At 41.0% G+C, this 23299-nt stretch overlaps 1 protein-coding gene across 3 annotated transcripts in view; it reads left to right on the forward strand.

Moving 5' to 3' along the window:
• The window catches only part of ESYT2 (extended synaptotagmin 2), a 90131-nt gene that overhangs the window by 52112 nt on the left and 14720 nt on the right, over positions 1 to 23299 (forward strand). The window contains exons 8-16 of one of the 3 annotated variants that reach the window (XM_040984356.1): positions 4968 to 5088; positions 7613 to 7789; positions 8486 to 8568; positions 10286 to 10334; positions 11364 to 11453; positions 12148 to 12243; positions 18020 to 18082; positions 21110 to 21184; positions 22490 to 22576. In XM_040984356.1, coding sequence (XP_040840290.1) covers positions 4968 to 5088; positions 7613 to 7789; positions 8486 to 8568; positions 10286 to 10334; positions 11364 to 11453; positions 12148 to 12243; positions 18020 to 18082; positions 21110 to 21184; positions 22490 to 22576 — 841 coding nt within the window. Of the gene's footprint in view, positions 1 to 4967; positions 5089 to 7612; positions 7790 to 8485; positions 8569 to 10285; positions 10335 to 11363; positions 11464 to 12147; positions 12244 to 18019; positions 18083 to 21109; positions 21185 to 22489; positions 22577 to 23299 lie in introns of all 3 variants that reach the window. The other 2 variants (XM_040984359.1, XM_040984357.1) reach the window with 2 other exon arrangements.

The following is a 23299-nucleotide window of genomic DNA, read 5'->3' on the forward strand; positions in this document are numbered from 1 at the left end:
TGGGTACAGGGTCCCAAGAACCTGTGCCAACCTCCACTGCTTCCCAGGCTATAAGCAGGGAGTTGGATGGAAAGTGGAGCAGCCAGGACACAAACGGGCACCTCTATGGGATGCTGGTTCTTGGAGGTAAAGAATTATTCCTGTTGGGCCACAGCTTCAGCCCCAGCAGGTAATTTTGAATTTAATAATTTTGTATTCACCTGTGAATGACATAATAGATATTCTGATGGCACTTGTGAATAGATGCTATTTAGCCAGTTGAAGCAAAACTATACACAGTTAAGTGAGGAAAAGAAATAGTTTGGAGTCTGGGTTGTGGAGGAGCAGGCAAAGCCACCTCCTGCAGCATTGGTGTCCCGTATGGATGCTGGTTTATGTCCCACTGCTCCACTTCCAAGCCAGCTCCCTGATAATGGCCTAGGAAAGCAACAGAAGATGGCCCATGTGCTTAGGCCGGGAGGAAGCTCCTGGCTCCTAGCTTGAAAACCCACCCCCAGCCACTGGGACCATCTGGGGGGGTGAGCCAGCAGATGGAGGACTTCCTTCTCCCCTTCTAACTCTAACCATGACTGTCAAAAGGAAGTCATTCCACATTATTTGCTATTTGTGTGTGAATAAACACACAGAGGCACACACATATATGTAGATGCTATTTGTGTGTGAATAAACACACAGAGGCACACACATATATGTAGGTGCATTTTGTTTAAGGTGGATAGGTTCTTTTTGTACCATGGTCACTTTTAGCTGTTGTTTTACACTCATGTGTGTAGTATGTAAAATGTGTGCCTGTATATTTCACATATACAGAATCATTGAAAGTTTACAATTATGTGCATATGAGTTACCAAGAGATACACATACACTATTCAGAATCCAAGCTCTCTGTGCTCTAACAGGGATACGTTGAACTATTTGTTTAAAATTTATTTATATACTATTTATAATTTATTTGCGGGTACTTCAAAAAAAGTTGTCCGGAAATGGTATTGAAACACATTTTATGCAAAATTTTTGAGATCTGTGTTTAGTTTTTTCATGATACGCATTTTACATTAGCTTTTTGAAGATCCTTTTCATGTGTGTGTTTCCAGCTTTTTCATTGAAATAACCTTATCTTTTAATTTCATTTTTCCATGAACCTTTTGAAGTGTCCTCACATATAGTTATGTAAATTTTATATATCATATTTTATATAATTTTTACATGGTAAACTATGCATACTTCAAATTGGGATTACTAGTTCTCAGATTTTCTGTCAGATAAATTATCTGTAAAAAGCTTTATGCTAAAAGAAAAAAAATAATCACCATGAATCTGACATAATGAAATCTTACCCAGGCTTTATCAAATGACATTCTGTGGTCATTGATCAGAAAATAGAGCCGGAGTTCAGCCTTGGCGGCTCAGGTGACAGCAGCTCTCCACAATGGTGGCAACCCGCTTGCAGAGAGTACCCAGGCCAGGTCGGACCCAATGCCTGGGACTCGACCCCTGGGCACTGCTGCCACACGGTGACCGAGTCCTGCCCGCTGGCCACCTGGCGGTGAGCTCTAGGGGTTTTAGGGTATGTAATTGCTGTTTAGGGACATCCAGGGATAAGGCCAGTGTGAGTAGGTGAGGGATGAATTCTGGGTGATTCCTAGCGATGGGGTCACGGAACTTGCTTGCAAGCCTGGGGACTGAGATCTTAGGAGTTGGAGGGGAGATTCCATAAGCTCTATTTGGGCCAGACTGATTCACCAACCCACATGGGAATCCTGAGATGGGCTGTTAGCATAGAGCATCACTAACTGACACACACCAGTCCACACCAAAGCTATGACTGGAGGCCTGTCTGACAAAGCTAGGCACCAGTACCTGACCAAGTGGCAGAACAGCAGATGGGTCACACTTGGCAGGGTCAGGACACTAATCAACATGTGACAGAACCAGATCTGGGGATAGATTCTCTTGGGGAAGAGTGGGCCTAACCCTGTGGAAATACAAGTTCCACTGGTTAGCTTGCAAGTTGGGGTGGTGATGGGCTGAGCTATGTGTGACCATGGAACCTGCCATTACTTACGGGTTAAGGAACAACAGTCTGGGCAGGTCAAGGCAGCAGCACCTGAAAGTGCATCCTAAAACAGGATGTGGGGTGGGCCGAGCTGCAACTGGAAGGGGGTAGACCGGGCAAGGCCGAGCAAACCTCAACTCACAGGAAAAGAACAGAAATCAGGATGGAACACAGGTCATGCCAAGCTAAGCTCTTACACTGGTTGGTCTGCATGAGTCAGGGATACAGAGTTGGGTCAAGCTGGGTTTGGTCGCAACACATACCAATGCACATTACAGCTGGGATTGGATGCCTGCTGGGCTGGGCTAGGCTATAACCCTCACCAGCATCAGCTAGAATTGGGGGTAGGCCGGGCTAGTCCAGGCTGCAACACCCACTGGCAAATGCCAAGGTGAGTTGGCCATACCAGACTGGGCTACAGCGCCCAACTAGCACACGTGAGAACCAAGGAGGGAGGGGGCAAAGACGGTAAGGGAAATGTGGGGGACTCCCCTGCTGGACAGCCACTCCCACTGGAGATCGTGAGCTGGGATGGGAGCAGACCAGACCAGGCAAGGCTCCAACACCTGTGGGCCTCATGCGAGCTGGATCAGGGAAAAGCCAGGCTGGGCTGATTGTTCCTATTGGTACAAGCATAAATTAGAGTGGGTGAGGTTGGTTGGGCTTTACTGCAGCACCAGCTGGCAGAGACTGGCACCAGGGGCTAATTCTGTCAAGTTAAACTGCAGAAGCACCTGGAGAGTGCATATTTCAGGAGTGGGAGTGGCCTAGGAGGGAAATAGTGGGCACCTCCCTCTTGGGTTACCACTCTCTTTCGTGGAGAGCACGAAAACCAGGACGGGGTGGCTAGACAGAAAGGCACCCGCCAGTATATATATGTGGGCTGGATAATAGGGCAGGTTGGGTTGAACTAGGTTTCAGTGCCCATTGACATGATAGATGGGATTTGGGGCAGACTGTACAAGTCTGTGGTACAGAGTGGGAAGCATGGAAACCAGGTTAGGGGGCAGGCCTGGTAGGGGTTATTGGGAGTCATCCTGACCAGGCTATAGCTCCCACTGATTTGCATGAGGGCCTAGTGTGTGCTGGGCAGAATCAGGCTGCACTGCAGCAACCATTGGTTCACATGAAAGACAGAGCTAGAAACAGAACTGACCAGCAATTGCAACCACCAGCATATGCGTGAGCTGATTGGGGCAACAGACGGTGCCGGACTCTGTATTAGCAAGCACACACAAGAATCAGGTCTGGGATCACTTCAGACAAATTTTCTCTGTGGATCCCTCCAACTGAATTGCTCCTTTCAGAATCCCAACCATGAAGAGACTATGTCATTCAGTGAATTCTGAAGAGATTTCATCGTGCTTGGAACAGCAAGACTGGCAGCAATTCAGACCTGTTGAACTATCAAAACTGCTTGAGCAGGACCCTCGGAGCATGCCTCACATTGGAGACCTGGGATGGGGCTTTTCCCTTTATCTCTTCCCTGGCCTTGGATACAGAAAAAAAATAATATTAATGTGGAAACAGTGGTCTTACCCACTTTGTAGCCCTTGACCCTTTGTGCCCTAATCGAGTACGTAAAGATTACCAAGAATTAAAAAGAAAAGAGAGCCGTGGATAGGACACGAGTGAGGTTAGGAGAAGTACACGAATCACACAGATTGTGGCCTTCCTTTTGATGAAATCGTTTTCAGTGACGAGCTCTGGATTGATCGTTGATGACGTAAGAAAGGATGAGAACCATGACAGAAGCAGAAGTGAGGGCGAAGAACCGCCATGGTTCTGATGCACACAGCGGGAAAGCGGGAAAGGAAGACCGGTGTTCCCACAGTGGCCAGTACTGTGTCATGGCAACACGAGGAGATGGTTCCAGAGATGTCAGTCAAGTAGACAGGCTCACAGCTTCGAAAGGTTTTTTTCTCTGTCAACATGACCAGGGGAGAATAACAGAATCAGGGAAGTTCTTGGCATTAAGAACTGTCAAGGATGGGCTGATACCTTCTTTAATGATAGAGTGTTCCTGTCTGCAGGCTGGACTCTCCTGGAAGCACTGAGCGGTATTGTCTGTGTTTTTGGTTTTTGTCCCGCATTAACCTATAAGATCCTTAACGTAAAGCACCACGTATCCTTGTACATGAACCTTGTCCTACCATGTGGCTTTGTCACTGAGTGATGACAAAGGTAATATTCTCTGTGTGAATCTTTTTAACAGCTAAGAAATATTGGCGAAAGTGAGATTCTTTTAAAATTCACACTTCAGGTAAAGGTGTTCTGTAGCAGTGAAATTTGCGTTGATACTTGCTTTGCAAGGTGCGACCATATGGGCTTCATTTCAGTCTCACACTTACCCTCAGGAAGAGGCGGAAAATATGGGAACAATGTGTTCCCTCCTTTAGTCTGTGCCGCTTTATCTGTGCTACTATGTGGTAGTATGTAGAAGTTCAATAATTAGTACCTCAAAAAACTTTGATCATGTGTGGAGAGAGAGCAAACTAAATCCTATTTTATTGGGAATCAATGCATAGCAACAGGGGATATTTTTACATGTAGATTAACATGGGCTGGGTTAAGTAATGCTACCATATTCTCTGTATTTTTATATGTTTGGATATTAATTCAATGAAAGGTTTCTTATCATCTGTGATCATTACATCGAATAAACTATTTTGGAAATTATGGAATGTTGCTGAAATCCTACTTTGTGTTCTGAAATTAAATGCTATGTTGTAGTGACTATAGTAGTATCAACGTAAGTGTTGAAACGCTGGCTTTAACTATCATATTGGAGAAGTTACATGTAAACAACTCCTGCCCCGTGAATGGGTTATTGTATCATGTTGCATTTGTTTGAAAGGGGGCCTCAAGTGTTGGTATGCCTGATTGTTCTTTTTTCCTTCCCAACTGACAGTGGTTTATCAGATACTATCATTCTGGATATCATATCAAACTACCTGGTGCTTCCCAATCGAATCACTGTTCCTCTTGTCAGCGAAATTCAAATAGCTCAGCTACGGTTTCCTATACCAAAGGTAAGCGTGTGTTATAACCCACTAACATTAAGAACAGATATTGAAGGCATTTCACATGGCTCTTCTGTCTCTCCTAACAGCTAAACTTGCTGCATTCCTTTGATGTAGGGATCTGAGCCACCCTGCTTAGATCCTGAACCCTCCTTGGAGACCTGAGGGTAGTTCTTCTACCTCGGTCATGTTCTTGACAGGTGCTTATGGGGATTTAATTCTGCAAATGTTACTGTAAGTCGCAAGTGACAGCTCTCACAAGCACAGATGCCTTTGTTATCTCAGCACATTTTACATTTGTCTTTATTAAAATTTAACAGCTCTCAGAAATGAGTGCCAGTTTCCTGGTGATTATGAAAAGAACCTGAATAAGGATTTGTATAGGTTTTCTCTTGTATATTTGCATACAACTGCAGAGTCACTCATATGAGCAACATAGCAGAAGAAACACTTATTCATCAGTTGGCCAGGTCACATGGAAAGCACCAAACGGGGGTAGCGGTAGCCTCACGTTTGTCAATGGGTCTCTTGGCATGGCTGGATCCCAGTGTCTTCCTCTGTGTATTGCAGATGCTACCTAGCACACAAGTCACTTGATCTAACCAAAGGTTGTGAAGATTTCCTGGTCAGGAGCATGAAATTCCTGCTTGATCAGGAAGCAATGATGCTAGTGGGTTAGCTCAGCCACCTGGATGTTGACTCCTAATCTCTGTGATGGATCTGGACTTTGTACTCCCGAAGTCTAATCAGTAGTACCGTCCTGGTATTGTTGTCTGCAGGAGGCTAGAATCAGAAATGCAGCCAAGACTCAAACCCAGGAATGTGAGCTTTCCACATGGTGACCCAACCACTGCACCAAAATCCAATTAGTCATTCTTATATATTATTTTTAAGATTTCTTAGTTATTTGAGAGGCAGAATTACAGCAAAGAAAGACATCTTCCATCAGCTGGTTTCACTCTCCGAAAGACCACAACATCCATGGCTGAGCCAAGTGGAAGCCAGACGCCGAAAGATTTATCCTGATTTCTCTCATGAGTTCAGGGGCCCAAGCACCTGTCTTCGGCTGCTTTTCCCTGGCCATTTGCAGAGATCTGGATCACAAGTTAGAGAACCTGGAACTCGAGCCAGTGCATATATAGGATGTCAACCCTGTAGGCAGCAATATAACCCACTGCACCACAGCACTGGCCCCCTCCACTTTCAATCTAACTCCCTGCTAATGTGGATCTTGGAAGGCACTGGGTACTTGGGTCCCCTCTACCCATGTTGGGAGATCCAGATTGAGTTCCAAACCCCTGCCCTTAACCTAACCCACCTTTTCTATGGAAGGCACCTGAGGATTGAGTCAACAGATCACGCTCTCTCTGTCTCTCTGCCTGTCAAATAGAATTTACATTTTAAATTATTTTTTGAAGTGATATTATTGAAAAATGTTGGAACAGTTCTTGTGACACAGCATGTTATGCTGCCACCTGCAGCAGCAGCATCCTATATGAGTGCTGGTTCTAGTCCCAGCTGCTCCTCTCCCAGTCAGACCGCTTGCTCGTGTGCCTGCAGAGGAAGCTGGTTCTCAAGCACTTGAGCCCTGCCACTCACACGAGAGACAGGTGCAGCTCTTAGATCCTGGCTTTGGCCAAGCATTGCCTGTTGCAGCTGTGTGGAGAGAATGAATCAACACACAAAAGAGGGGTGGGTGTGTGTGGGTGTGTGGGTGTGTGGGTGTGTGTGTGTGTGTGTGTGGGTGTGTGTGTGTACCTTTTTCTAACTCTGCCTTTCAGGTAAATAAATTAATCTGTAAAAGAAAGAATGCTGTTGCTCCATTAAGCTTTATACATATAAAGGCAAAGATTTTTGTAATGTGTGCATCTGCAGAGGGGCTTATCTTGCTTGCTGATTGAGTCAGGAATATCACTGTAAAGCTCTTTAAAAGGTGAGGTCAGAATGCTACCATACACCACCCTCGTTTGCTTTGAAAGTAATCTGAATGGGTGTTTTTTCTTTTATCGATAAAACAGCGTTTATGAAATACTTCAGTATTTTAGTTTCTTCTGGAAAGAAACTTCTTCCTGATATTTTGCATTATTGTTCTAAAAATGAAATGGTGTAGTGACTGCACATCTTTTTGTGTTGGTTGTTATCATGGTGCCAGATTCTGTGCTCAGCAATCCCTTTGGGCTCAGCGCAGGGTGGCAGCAGGACCTCTGCCCACCCAGGAAACCCTGCCAGCTGTCTGTGTGGTCACTCTGCCGTGTCTCTCCTGAGGGGTCTATATAACTGTAAAGAACTGAACTTCTGCCATCTAAAGCAGAAATATATGGCACTGTCTTCTTTCGCTACTTTGGTTAATTCTTAGTGTCTGTCACCTGACTTTGGCTCATTTGCTGAATTGCCAGAATACACTGCATGAGAAGAGGGTTTCTGCTGTGTCATTGCTGTACCCCAGTTCATACACTGGGATCACCCACAGAGCAGTCTTCCATCTTTGTGCAGTGAGCTGATGACTCCTCTGCATGCTTGTTTCTCCTTTCAGGGAGTTCTAAGGATACATTTTATTGAAGCTCAGGATCTTCAGGGCAAAGATACTTACCTTAAGGGACTTGTCAAGGGGAAGTCAGATCCCTATGGGATTATCCGAGTTGGCAACCAGATCTTCCAAAGCAAGGTGATAAAAGAGAACCTTAGCCCAAAGTGGAATGAAGTGTACGAGGTAAGCTGTCGCGTGGTGAGTGAGCATGGAGCAAAGCGTCTCAAGTCGGACTCCAGTCTCTTCACATCAGCATGTTTAGGATATCATTTAAGTATTTCTGGTGTAATTGTCCACCTTTGAGAGAATATTATTCCTTCTTTTCTATCCTACAATATTCTTGTGGTGCCACCTCCTAGGATTTTAAACTTTAATTGCACAATTCTGTCATAGTGAATAGAATGCACTTTGTACTCCACCAGCTCCCCATTCTCTGTTCCTTTCAATCTTGTCCCTTCTCAGTTTCTTACACTGAATGGTAGTAAGTAATAATTTAAGATTATTTCAAACCTGGCACCTGATTAGGGCATCTTGTCTTTGGAAAAAGAGTTACAGATTGCACAACCTTTAGTCTGTCCCAAACCTTGAATCTGGCTTGTAAGTTGACGTCCTGTAACACTGTCTTAGGAGGCTGAACTTGACCCATTTGAGATGTAATCCAGATAAATGGACAGAATCCACTGTTGCTGTGTGAGAGGAGAGTATTTCAGAGTAATCAGGCTACCAAAAGTATGTGTGATATGACAGTAAGGAAACTTACCTGTGTTAAAAATGATTCACTGCGAGAAGGAGCACATGTGGTATTTACACTTGGCTGTGATGCTCAGGACGTGACAGTGTTGGTAAAAATGCAGTAACTCTTAACCATCCATTCTCCAGGCTTTAGTCTATGAACATCCTGGACAGGAGTTAGAGATTGAGCTCTTTGATGAAGATCCAGACAAGGATGACTTTCTGGGAAGGTAAGTAGAACTCTTCTTGGCTGTTTGGAGAACGTAGGCTTTCGTTTACATTTTAATAATCATTGTTTAAAATTTTAAATATATTTATGTAATGTGTATTTTAGTGGATTTTCAATATGTAGCATTTGTTTCACCTCAGATTTCTTTAGCTATTTTTATTTCTAAAAAATGTCATGTTAAAGAGCAGAAAAATTCCTACATCTGTGTTGTCCATTACATTAGCCACTGGCCACATATAGCTACTTAAGTTAATTAAAATTCATCAAATTAAAATATATTTATTTTCTTTTTCGGCACTTTATTTAAAATGCTGAATATTTACATACAAAATCTGCTCTCTGAATGGAGAGTTCTTGTGAACAGCTTTGCTGTAGATGATAAAAACTTGTGTTCTTAACATTTTCAGTTTGTTGAAATACGATAGCTTACACCATTGCCTACACACCAAGAAAATAAAGTTTTGATTTGCTTACTTCAGTTGGGCTACAAGAGTTGAAAGAAAGAAACTTTAAAAAATATGTTCTATCTAAAAAAAAATCTATTATTTAACCTAGTTATCATTTAACTGAATTTATTATGGCAAAAGCAAATTACAGGGTTAGATGACCCAGGAGAGTAGTGCCTCATCTAGAAATATTTTTGATGTTGCACCCTGACTTTAGAATTCATAAAGCTAAAATAGACAACGGGGAGCAAGTGAGAGGATTTTTAAGCTGGACAGTGATCAGATTTGCAGTATATTCTAGTAAAACCAGGGTGTGGATTAGATTGTTGGAGATGATTGAAGACCAGCAAGCCAATTAGGGTACTGTTGTCATAGTCAAAAAGTGAGAGTCTGCCCTGAAACACGGATTGTAGGGACAGAATCAGGAGACTCCACTGAAACACGGATTGTAGGGGCAGAGTGGGGAGACTCCACTGAATCTCGGATTGTAGGGGCAGTCGGGGAGACTCCACTGAATCTCGGATTGTAGGGGCAGTCGGGGAGACTCCACTGAATCTTGGATTGTAGGGGCAGTCGGGGAGACTCCACTGAATCTTGGATTGTAGGGGCAGTCGGGGAGACTCCACTGAATCTTGGATTGTAGGGGCAAAGTTGGGGAGGGCACACTGACAGGGATTGTCGGGGCAGAGTGGGGAGACCACAAGAAAAGGTAAGAGTACGGTCAGTGAATGTTGCTTCTGGCTTCTGTTACTGTTCTTAGAAATACAGAAGGATTGTTCAAAGGGAAGTGGAGTTTGCTTGGTCTGGAGTGTGCTGAGCAAGAGGCTTCTGGGGAGCTTATCTAACACAGGTCCAGGGCTCAGGAGCAGGAATGGAAAGGCTGTAGAGTTACAGCTCAAAACTCAACTACTCATATAACTGTGCTGAGTGCATAGTGTTGAGAACAGAGCTGGGGAGAACATGCAAGATCAGAGGACCAAAGGGTCTTTAAATATTCCTGATGCATACCATGTCGTGGCCACTTTTATTCTTGCTTTATATCTCTAGCCTGAATGGGCCAAACTCAGTATTTTTTGGCCTCACAAACACTGCTCTTTTTTTCTCCATTATAAGCTGGAGGGCACTTTTGGAAGAAGAGTCCGTCTGTTGATAAATTACATAGCATTTTGTTGCATTTCTGGAGTACTTGGTCATAGACAAATACTTAAGGTTGTTTCAATAGTAAGAAATGTGTTTCTATGTTCTAAAACTGTTGTATTGTTATTTCTATAGTCTTATGATTGATCTTATTGAAGTTGAAAAGGAGCGCCTTTTAGATGAAGTAAGTTTTCTTTGAGTATTGGTCTATTTCATGAGCATTGAGTACCTGCTGTGTGCCAGAGAAGTTATGAACCACCACGGTCACCCGTCCACACAACAGAGGAATCCTAATTAACACCATATGAGCAGATCTGATCCACCAGCATGAAGCATTTAGACCTTGTAATAGCAAAGTGAAAAGAAATTGAGTCATAATATCAGATAGTAAGTACTGAGTACCTGTATATGCTAGACATTTTTTACAAATGTGAAACATGAAAATGACTTTGTTACACGCAGCTGTGACCGCTGAGGGGGTTGGAGCAGAGATGCCTAAGAGGCCCAGTGTCATGCCGATTTCCACGATGTAGTGGAGTTCACAGAACACCACATGATGGAGCTAGCCATCACCAAGGCTGATAATGCTGAAATGAGGCATGATTAACCTAATCAGTGTTGAGCTTTTGCTGCTTTCAAAGGAAAGCATTGATTCAAAAAGTGTTTATTGTGTATATGGTGTGTGCTGGATCCTGGGTATATAGCATTAGACAGAAAAACAAATCCTGCTTCATGGGGTCTTTTTTATCAGTGAGCATTTAAGAGCCATCTTTATTTTTAACCAACACCGATTGTACACTGTCTTATTAGTTGGTATCTGGTGATAAATAAAAACCAACACTTGTTTGAGACTCTCCCTTGAGGATCAGTGTTATATTATCCCTTGGACTATAAATTCCATTTATATCCATACCTGGAAGATTTCTCCAGCACTGGAGGTGCTGATAGCACTTACTTCAGAGAGTTTTGCTAGGATTCAATGGGTTGATATTCTAAAGCATTCACTGTGATCTGCAGTGGGCAGCACCGTGTAAGTACTAGCCCTGCTGTCATCGTCAGCATCCTCAAAGGTCTTTGACATTCAGAGGGCATGAAGCTGTGTGTGCTAAGATTCCGACTGTTGATGCTTGACAATTCATAAATAAGTGGTAACCTCATGGAGGTTTTTGATTTCAAAGTGCTTTTTCTGAACTTAAGAACGTCTCCTCTTCAGTGGTTCACTCTGGATGAAGTGCCCAAAGGAAAGCTGCACTTGAAGCTGGAGTGGCTGACGTTAATGCCCAATGCTTCCAACCTTGATAAGGTACTGTCAGGTATTTCCTCTTGATAAGTAGCCACTTCTAGCAACTAAGATTGCCCTGCTTAAACAGATGGCGCTGCTTAATTTTAAGATATCATCAGTAATTTTTCTTCTGTTGCTATACCTCACGATAGCAGTCTCTGGGATAAATTAAAGATGATGAAACTTTTTTAAAAATGTTACAGGGTCAAACATTTTGGAGTAGTGACTTAAGCCACCACTTGGCTTATCCGCAGCTCTGGCTGTTGAAGCTTTTGGCAAGTGAACTAGCAGATGGAAGATTCTGCCTCCCTCAATCCTTCTCTTCCACTCTCCTACCCGCCTGCCCTCGCCCCTTCTCTCCCATGTGCTCTCTCTCTGTCTCCCCCGTTCCCTCCCCAATCACTCTCTCTTTGATCTGTCACTCTGCTCTTCAAGTAGATGAAGTTTTGAAATACAGTTTATAGTCACATCTATATTGCATACTTGCTTTAGTGCAGGAATTTGGAAAGCCACATATCACCTAAGTGTAATTCATTTGTAGGAGAAAAGTAGTCTAGCCATTTAAAAGGTATTTGATGTTTTTATTCTCTTTTCATTGCATGTATTGGCTGGTTTATTTCTTCCCTCTCTTACTTTGCCAAGCATATATTCTCAGGTTGTTAGCATACAGTCATGTGGAAACACGCCTGGTAAGGAGTTCTCTCCTTTCCTTTAGGTGCTAACAGACATCAGAGCTGATAAAGACCAGGCCAATGACGGTCTTTCTTCGGCATTGCTGATCTTGTATTTGGATTCAGCAAGGAATCTTCCGGTAGGTCACGCTGTGGTAACTGCTTGGCAGCTTGTTGCTGGGTTGCAGACTTTGCCTGGGGACCACAGCTTTGTTCACCGCAGTGTCACGTGCTCTTGTCTGGCTGTGTCTTCATTTCACTTCCAGCACAAGAGAGCAGCAATGGGGAGCGGACCGTTAGCGGTGGCTTCCGGTGTGCATTGTACATGCATGCGTCTTACTGGGTTTATCCATGCTTTTCAAGATTACCTGTATCCTGGTGTATTTTATGAAGGAATCTCTAGCACATAGAAAAAGATGACTGGCAGTTAGAAGAAAATCCTGAGTATTAAAACTTTGCTACCCAAAGATAGAAATTGCATCTTTGGAATGGGAATAAAATTTTTAAAAAGCTTTGATTACTAGCCCCAGACCGATGCTGTCTGTCGCCTGGCAGAGCATGCGCTGCTCATCCGGTGGTCCTCCACACACATGGTGATGGATGGTGCCGCTGCGCAGGAGAGCCGAGCCTTCAGATACCCAGAATATTTCTGACAGTGAAAAGAAAACGTGAGACCTCCAGATTATCTTCTGTCAGACATTTGATAGGCTGCAGCCTAAGGCATATGATTCTGTCTGCATCAGAATTATTTTGTTCTTAGAAGATATGGTTTTATGGGTAGCAATTATAACCAGGGAGAATACTATTAATTCGATCAGGAGAGGCATGGGACTGTCTTCCAGCATGACACTTGACACCTGCTATTTAAGGTAATGTCGTCATCACTATCAGTGTTACGATGTTTGATAACATTTGAGCACCTGCGTACTTGTTCACCAGTTGGGCATTCTCTGTGTCATTGTGTCATGGCCAGTTTGTTGAAAGAAAGAATACTGTTCCCCAGAGACTCTGGTTTTCCCTCCCAGGATTGTCTGTTGTATAATTCCTCCTCGCTTACTCACTTCAGGAGATTTGTAAATAAAGAGCCTCTGTTGATATTTACTTGGTGGAGCTGGACAAAAAAAAAAAATGTAAAGCGTTTAGCCACACCCTTTTCAGTACTGCATTCTCGGCTTAACTATAAATATCTCGTGCAGGGTATTCTCACTGTATGTTGGAATTCGTGAAACATACACTCTTTGTGTCATTTAGTACCTTTCAAGGTGTGAAAATTGTGCATTTACACGAGCTTTAACCAAAAGCAAGGTTAATGGGCTTTGCTTGTTAATGTGTTTATTTAAAGCTATTACATCAAATGCCATCTTTTTCATACTGGGAGGATATAATTGTACTCTTTATTGTGTATAAATTGCGTATAGTGTATTCTTTCTTTCAGGGACAGAGTCATGACTGATTTTAACTTCATAAAGTCTTGCATTTCTCTTAAAGTATTTCCCGTTAATCTTTTGACCAGTCTTCCAGTCTAAAGTCTGTGATTGCATTCTGTTACAGCTTCAGTTTGGAAAAAGTTACTTCATTATTATTTAATCTCTCTACAGAATTTAGCGTACGGTAAAACTTTTTGCTTTTAACCACAGTGTTTCTCATAAAGTCTTTTACGCTACCTGATCAAAATGAATCTGTTGTACATTTCACAATCTAAGAGACTAGTGTCAATGAATTGGCAGGAAAGAGTTAGGCCTCTCTTTAGAGCTATGCATTTTATCATGTTGTATTGAAATTTGAATAATGTCATATAAACAATTTAAAAAAAAAAAAGCGAATGTGTATTGAAGGGGGCACAGTGCATGAAGTATGCTTATGGCCACCAGAGGCAAAGAATCTTTGCGAAGCCGCTGTCCCGTTGGGGTTGACGTGGGAGCGTTTGCTCAGTGGTTCTGGGGTGCTTGGCCAGAATCTTTGCCTCTGCCTTTGCAATCCTGTTGATTTGTGCTGCTGGCGCACGCATTGACCACAATCCACCGTTCTTTGCTTTCTCCTCCTGTCTCCACTTTCCTAAGAGTGTCTACGAGGGAAGCTTTGGGTGTGGCTACTTAAAGGAGAGGCGAGCTTCGGGACTAGTGTTTTGTGAAAATACTACCTCAGTCTATAGAGCACTATTTGTGAGTCTCCAGTGTTCTTTTTCCTTTTTTTTCTAATGGAGGTTGCTGGAGTGCGGCACTTCTAATGCAACCTGCTCCGTGGTGGAATGCTGTGGCATGCTGTTTTAATTTCTTGCATGATTCCAGTTACCATGTATTTATTTTTTGTTTGGTTTTGGTTTTTTTTTTTTGTAAGATGTATCACTGCTGTAATTTTGATAAGTACATCTGATAATGAGATAAACTTACCTAGCAAGTTGCCTTAGGTTCCTAAATTGCTACTGGCCCATTAAACCTATTTTACAAAATCTTTTGTGGAAGAAATGCATCCATAATGATTAAAATGTATTTTCTTGTGGTTCATCTCAACGTGAGATGTAAATATTTCTTTCACAAGCTTTGCATCAATCTACTTTCTCCTCCTGATCAAACATAAAAGTGTCAGAGGCTCAGCTTTCTTTAAATGTACTCTTTGCAGTCTACTGTCAGTTTCCCAGGGGCGTGGTCATAGGAAGATGGAAATTCCTGTGTTTTTCATGAAAATATGCCCTCTCCTACATGGTTGAATGAGAGCTCCTAAGGGGAAGAAAGCTATATTGCATTTATGATTCAGTTTCTTCTAAATATTTTCTTGGTGTGGTAATTAAGCATTGGCTTCTTTGGGTTTCCTCACATCTCTTTGCCCAAGCCTTTCTATCTGGGGCTTTCATTCCTGGTACACTTCTTGAGGCTGTTAGTAGTAGATAACCTTTCAAACTCGCTTTGGGGTCAGACAAAGCCCTTGGTAGTTTAGTCATGAATCCAGAAAAATCACTCATCAGATTTAATTCAATGATTAATGAGATTCTTAAACTCTGTGCTTTGAATCTGCTAACACAGGCAGGGCTCTAAATTTCTCTAGAGTTTCCAAAAGGTTTCTACAAACACTGTCAGTTTATTCTTTTTCAAAAGGGAGAGCTACAAGGGGCTGGGGACAGTACTTGAAGAATAAGTATTTTGTCCCCTTTTATACATGAAGAAAATCAGGATTGTGAAGCCTTAGGGGAGCCGTGTCAGCTCACAGCTGTTTTAAGATCTTTTTAAAAGTCAAAAGGAGCCCAGTAGCCCATTATTCTACTTTTTCTATCACTTTTTAAGAAAATTGATTTCTGCTTCTGGTATGTCTTAGTGGAGAAGTTCATTACGAATATATAAAAGATAAGATTGCACTACTGTGTAAATTTTGCCCATGTAGGATCTCTCTCTCTTCTCTTTTTCTCTTCCCTTCCTCCAACCTTGCCTTTCAAGTAAATAATCATGCTTTACACTGGTTTACTTCCTTAATGCCAGTAGTCCTAAGCCAGTATGAGGCTGAATTTAGGTCTTTCACAAGGGGAGCTGAAACCTAATAATTACTTTGAGCCATCACCACTGCCTTGTGGGGTCTGCAGTAGCAGAAAGTTGGAGTCTGAAGCTAAATATGAAACCCAGGTACTCCAATGTGGGACGCAGGTCTCTTAACCAGCCTCGTAATGGCCAAGCTAAACCCTTGTCCCCTATAAGGGTTTTAAAAACTGCTCTGTAATATTTAACCTGTAATATTACTAGGCTGTCAAAATTAACTTTGCCTGTGCATTATAAAAACTATATACTGTAACTGATTAAAATATATACACCACATGAAAAGTTTCATAAAATAAATTTAAAGTGTTTCTCATCCATTTGTTTTCTTTGTGTTTTGCCAGTCTTCCCCAATTGGTTGAGTCCATCACTATTACTACAAGAGGGTTTGGATACTGCCTTCAAACAGCCCTATAAAAAGCAGCTTTAGTTTTCAGTTTTATGAGTGCATTGCCACCAATAATCCCCATCTGAAAACACAAATCTATGGAAATGTCCTTTGTGCTGAAAATGACTTCTTTGTAACATTGACTCTTAGAATTGTGACCTTCCTTTGATAAAATCCTGGGCTCGGATTTCGGTCTTGAACAGTAAGGATGTTCTCTGATTCCTGCTGACCAGCTTCAGGGTGTTAAGCTTACCTGAGGCCCCACATTTGTCGATCACTTTGCAATAAACAGGAGGGCCCTGAGGGCTCTTCATGTACATCCAATCTAATCCTCTAATCCAAAGAACATAATTATCATTTGCATATAAGAAAGCCAAGGCAATTCAGAGGACATAAATGACAGATATTCAGACCCTAGGCCATAGATAACAGAGCTGGGCTTGGAACTCAGCCATGTGACTCACAGGTTATGTTCCTGAACCACTCATCCCCCATCCATCCATCCATCCATCCATCCATCCATCCATCCATCCATCCATCCATCCATCCATCTATCTCATCCTCTATTGATCAAATGATCTATCTATCTACCTTTCTATCTGTCTATCTATATCTGAGGTGAGTGGTGTTTACAGTAGTGCCTTCTTTAAATGTAATATTGCTAAGTTATATAATAGCTACCAAAGTGAAGACCCTGATAGGCAGTGATAAAGCTTTGTGCCAGTTACTTTGGTTCTCAAAGGTATGCAGGTGGCTCTCGCTGTTTTAGTTTATTGTGCGTAGCCCAAGGGTGCATGATTCATAACTTCTGAAGGCCTCACCACAGGGTATCTGCCAGGAGCACTTGAATGATCGAGGCTGTCTCACTCACAGGCCTGCATACCCTTCCATAACCTCACACAGCTCCTCTTACACCCTCTCACCCCTTCCACAGCCTGTCTCCTTATTTTTACTTTAATTTCTGCATGTTAGAATAATAGCTATATTTAGTGCAGGCCGTTATGGATCCAAAAGGGAGCTTCAGGAAAGCTTCTGATGATCTCTGAGGAGTGTCCTCATGCTTTAGGGCGCCAGTTTCCAGGATCTCTCTGTGTTAGCATCGCCTACCCATGTCCAGGCTGTGTGCAGCCACAGATGCTACGGACTCAGGTCTACTGAGAGCCCTAAAGCTGAATGGACAGTCAGGCTGTAGTATTGGATGAATTCCTGCCTGGCAGATATTCCGTCTGCTCATCTGGCCAAGTCTGCCAGTCAAGGAAGTCAGACAAGCTACCCATCCCTCTTTCTTCCTTGTAATACCTGCTGGTTAATTTTTTTTAAATTAAAAATCGGGTTCAAATTGTCAAATGATATCATCTTAAATGTTAGTCTTAGAAGAAGCTTGTAAAACAATTCAGTCTTGCCCTACTGAGGGTAAGAAAGTAATGAACTGGGAACAATATATATTTAAATAGGACGTAAAACCCATAATAATCGAACTTTATTTAAAAGCAGAAAAGACGTGAGATGACCTAGCCAGTTAAAGGATGGGGACAAAATAGAGAAGTCGGCCCTGTGTCTACTGTGGCATTACACTAAGAGAATAAGTAAGGTATGACTTGGCTTGAGAGCAATTTGGGAAACTATGGCCTACTAGTTCATGATTTAGATAAGACGTTTGGATATGGTTGCTATTTTAAGGAATTTATTCAGGTAGAAGATAGTAAACAGTAGAATTCACACTCATATTTTTTCAAATTCCAAGGAACAAGGAGGTAGACCGAGTAGAAGGACATGAATTACACAGGTTAAGGAGATATATTTAGATTAAAGGCTCCTTCTAAGAAAAACATGTTGGAGAATAAGAATTTAATAGATGGCTTGTATGGTTGTTTGTGTAATTCTTAGTGGTTTTTGTTTAAGACTTTTTGTTATTCCCATGAATTTTCATATCATTAACCTTACATAACCTCCTCATGGCATGTTTTATTAACCCTTGGTATATTCATTTTCTTCTAACTTTGAAAGAGTAACCCATTAGAATTAGATCCCGATGTCTTGAAGAAGTCTACAGTTCAGAAAGCTTTAAAGGTAAACTAACAGTTTCCGTTAAGATCTCAACATTTTTAAAAACATATTGAAAGAGATGATATTTTAACTCTCGTAAGTTTATTTTGTTAACTGGAGGAGAAATCCTACTTCTGTAATCCAATAATTAGTAGTTAGGAGGATTTAAGTCATCTTCGAAGGTAAATTTGATACAATGCCGATATGATCGTTTTTTTTTTAACCTGTTGCCCTTAGGCAGCAATCTTTAAGGTGACTTAAATATCTGCATTTAATTCGGTCTGAAATTATGAAAATGGTGACATAGAAACTGATATAAAATCATGATTGTTTTAAAATTCTGATTGAAAGATGTGTTTTGTGAACTGTAAATATGCATTTAAAAATCACCTCTTCCAATATGTTGTATTAGGATCATCGCTGAGTCAACAACCTCATGGTTTTTGGTGCTGCTGGGTTTGGGTGATAGATCATTCAAGAAGCTTTTAAATTTCATTCAATGAGGTATATTGAAAACTAAGCTCCACTCCCCAAAAGATGACATTAGCATGCATTCTCTGATTAAATTGCTTCAAGTTTTTTTTTTTTTAATGGCTTACCAAGTTTTACTTTTCTTTCTCTAAGTTCTTTGAATATTTTAGGCTTAAACATTTTGAAGAAGGGGAGATAATTTTAAATGAAACTATTTAAGAATTCTATCCCAAAGAAAAAGGAATGATTTTTAACAAGTATCAGCTAGGAAAATAATTTTCAAGTGAAGGAAACTGGCAAAATCTTCTTAGTGTAATATTTATTAATTTTTTTACTACATTCTATACTAAGAAAAATAAGATGTGCTTTAGTAAGGAATCCTAGTTTTTATTTGCCTGTGTCTGCTGGAGCCCTGAAAGGAATTGTGTGTGCAACCTTTCCTCTCCAGTTCTTGGCTGAGCGAAGGTCATTGGCCAACACAACTCATTGGTTAACAAGGAGGAGTTCAAGCTCTGATTGGATTCAGCAGCACAACTTACAGCAAGATATTTAATTAGCAGTCTTTCTTTTTATGATGGAAGTGTTACCTTCTTCATTGGATCATTCACCATACTAAATAAAATACTGAATGTAAGAGTATTTGATGTAGTTAGGATAATTTCTGCATTGTGATTGGTCTGTTATTATGTGAGCGCTCGCCATGGAAGCCTGGCAACAAGATTCTACAAATGCTCCCATGCCTGTTTTATGCAGCAGATGTACAGATAGAAAAAACATGTTGTCTCCATAGTCACGTGGCAAAAAAAACCAAACAAACTGAGGTTAAAAATCAGGATGATCTGACTTAAAAGCTCATATTTCTTTAATTTTTATTATGGTCTATACCCTTCAACTTGTGCTGATAACATTTTAAAGACAGTCTACCCGTAGAAAACGTGGTGATTAACTTCATTTTATGGAATCTAACACGTCATCCATTTTAACAAGCACCATTAAGAAAGATTATAAAATGCCAAATTAAGTTTTTGGTAGTTTTTATCTGATACTTACTAGAAGAATTTTTGTATTTGAATAAGCTTAGATTTTTATCATGGTGCATGCATACCCAAAAGGAACAGTACGCAAAATAGATTGGTGCAGTCAGCAACAGCTGTCTTACTGCAGACGACTGCCCCAAAACAGATGTAATTTTTGTGCTGTTTTCAATGATATTAGAAGCTAAAGAACGTATTTCGAAAGTGCTGCAGGAACTCCTTAGGGATGGATGGTGTCTTTTGCAGATGAAGTATCTATTTTATCTAACAAGTGAGTTCAACCTTTGTATCAGAGACTTAAAACTAAAAACATCTTAAACAAGACAGAAGCTTGTTTTGCTCTAATGTAACAGAATTCTGGCCCATGGCTCTGCCTTGCTCGTGGGCACGTGGCCCATCTCAGGGATGGGGAGCGAGGAGGGAGACACGCCCCCTCCCAAGCTAGAACACAGGTGCCTGACTGTGACCACCTGCAGAAGTTTGGAGACCGGATCATTTACAGAGGACTTAAGCTGAGCTAAACCTAGGGATTGCAGTAGCAAGCAAGAAGTGACTTGATCTAGGGGAGAAAATTAGTTTTCTCTGCCACAGTAGTCTACAGCCTTGGATCTCCTTTAACAGTGTCTATTTCGTTTTGCAGAATTCATTCACATCAGAAAGATGAACCAGAGACTAGATTATCGCAGTAGGTTTGGGCTAGTCATATTTCCTTTTAAATAGTCATACCACTTGGATACCTATTTCTGTCATCGCTGCAGTGTTGAAAACTGACTAAAATGACTTAACTAAAAAAAAAAATTATGACCTTCTGATTGATGTGCACTAACAGATATTTTAACTGCATCTTCTTGTGGGGCTAAGTTATAAATAAACCTCATGTCACGTTTCTGTTATGTTTAGTGTGTTTTCTATCAGCTGTGTGCTAAGATATGCTTCTTACTTTGATTCCTGAAGTTTTTTCATTGTATTTATATTTGTTTAATTTAGCGAACTTCTAAACTGATGTTTATTCTTCCAGTCAGAATTATTTAGCAGTTGGTAAGCAAGATTTGAAATGCGATAGTTACACATGCTTGTACAAAGGATAATAAAACCATGTGTGGGACACTTTGTGTTATTTTTAGCATTCCAATCACAGAAGTCTTCTGAATTATCCATTCTTTTCTCATATTTTTTGTTTTCCATTCATTGCATTGTATATGTTTTTGTTATTCTAATCAATAAAATAAGCTTTAAGAACTGTAGCTCATATTAAAGATATTTAAAGGATTGATTTTTTCCCAACATGGCTTGCTTTAAAAATAAAATGCTTTAACATTGAAAAATTGTGTGCAAATGAAGTTTACTTTGTGTCAGAGAAAATTATGGCTTGGGATGTGCTTAGCAATTATTTTATGTTTAAATTATATTCAGATATCCTCTGTATGTGAAATATCAGAAATCAATAGAAATAACTATTAATTTAAGCCAGTCATTTCAGTTTTAGTGAAAACCCACTTCAAAATGTGTTTATTTATTTTGCCTTTACTTTTTTTTCTTTTGATAGTCAGGGAAGAAAATAAACAGCAACCCAAATCCTCTCGTCCAAATGTCAGTGGGACACAGGGCTCAAGAGAGTAAGGTAAGGTGCCAGCGCCGGTGCGTTTCCGATGACCGTGCCACTGCCAGTCTTGGGGCAGGGGTGCCGAGTGGCTGTGTGATGAAGTAGGCATTGAGACCATTGCTTCCATATCTTTTTAAAATTCTCTTTAAATCAGCCATTTGGAAAACAACCAGCTGTTTAAACTAGTAACAATCAATAAGAATAATTAATCAAAAGATAAAATGAATATGCTTTTGTATGATTTTATCCGTAGATGCCAGGAATAAAGTCTTAGATTTCTTTAGAGTACTGTATAAAAATTTTAATTTGGAAAAAAAAAAATTTCTCAACAAATACAAGTAGATGCAAGAATGAACCAAATAATCAACCTGTGACTGTTGCTGAAGGACTGTGTATATATATAAAATATACTATTATACTATTGTACTATTGTAATACTATAGCAGAAAATGGCAGGGGGAGGGGGAGTTTGAAGTGTGGAAGGGGAAATCCTGAGCCTATGCAACCATATCAGAAAAGATAAACATTTTTAGAAAAAACAAAAATAAAGAAAGGAAGAAAGAAAAAGGAAAAAGAAAAGGAATTCGCTCAAGGCTGCCCAACTTATGTTCTCCTCTGTGAGATAAAATAATTTGGATGGACCTTGCAGGTTATGCTGAGAATAGAGTGTATGCTAACACTACCAGTATTCAGGAAACAGTGGCTAATGAGTAAAACAACAAAAAAATGTAACTGATTGGCTTCTATTCCCATTTAGTTTTTATATGAGATGTATCATTTGATCATTTAAACCATCTTGATTGCGATTACCATTTAAAAAGAAAAAAAGAAACAGCATTGATATTACTGTAATCGGATGGACTTTCCTAATAGAAAAATGAAACAATTCAGAAGTTAGTGAATTCTAAACCATTATTCACTCACAATTACTGACAGTTTACGAAGCAAGGGCCTGCATGCAGCACCATTGTACACTGGGAGGACTGAGTTCAGGTGACGTCTTTGTGAGTAGGCACACGGGATGGAATTTCCTAACAATTTCCTGATATTCTGGCCACTTTTTCTTTCTTTCATGATGCAGTTCCATAAGCACAGGAATCCGCCCTTCCTCCAACTGCTGCCTAAACACTTGAAACTATCACCATACCTTGAACTGTGTCCATGACGTTTATCAGAGTATATGCTCGGTAAATAGGTGTTGAGTGACTTGGAATTTACTTAAGCTCTTCCTAATCCTCCAGGCGCGTTATAGCAGTGAGCACACCGTGGGTAGTCCTTTCCACAGAAAATACCAGAAAACTGACATTGGCATGTATTTTCCAGATTCGATACAAAACCAACGAACCTGTGTGGGAGGAAAATTTCACTTTTTTCATTCACAATCCCAAGCGCCAGGACCTTGAAATCGAGGTATTTTTATTTGCATGCTTTATGATTAGTTCAAGTAGGCAGTTTGCTGGGTTGTGATCTGTGTACCCCACTGCTGGGTTGCCCCAGTCCCGCACTCCACGTGAGGACGATGCTGTCCCCTTCCCTGAAGCTATGCCCTCTCTGGAGCCCACCCCTCCCCTGCTCTCCACACTATTGTTCTCTTTTCTAGAATTTATATAAATAGAATCACATCATCTTCAGTAAGTAGAATCACAATCCATATGCTTTTTTTGTCTGTACACGTTTTTAGTAATCATGCTGAAGTTCACCTCTGTTGTAAACATTCATGGTTTATCCTTTATTTTCTTTTATTAATTTGAAAGAGAGACAAGATAGAAATCTGCCTTCCACTGATTCACTCCCCACATGCCCACAGCAGCCAGGGACAGGCCAGGCTGGAAGCAGGAGCCAGGAGCTCAGCGCAGGTCTTCTTGGTGTGCCACAGGGTCCCACACTGGAGCCATCATTTGCTACCACCTGGAGTGCACATTAGCAAGAAAATGGACTTAGGAATGGAGTAGGTCTGAAACCCACATGCTCTGGTACAGTTTCCCAAGTGGTACCTGTCCTTAACTTGTATGTATATGTATGTGCTGAATAGTATTTCATGGACTGAGTATATTGCCTTGTATACCCTTCACCTGTCAATACAATATTGAATTCTTTTTTAGTTAATTAATTAATATATTTACATATTCCTTG

Source organism: Ochotona curzoniae, unplaced genomic scaffold, assembly GCF_017591425.1.
Source record: "Ochotona curzoniae isolate NIBS_2020 unplaced genomic scaffold, NIBS_Ocur_1.0 contig_4105, whole genome shotgun sequence".
In the NCBI taxonomy this organism is placed as follows: Eukaryota; Metazoa; Chordata; class Mammalia; order Lagomorpha; family Ochotonidae; genus Ochotona; species Ochotona curzoniae.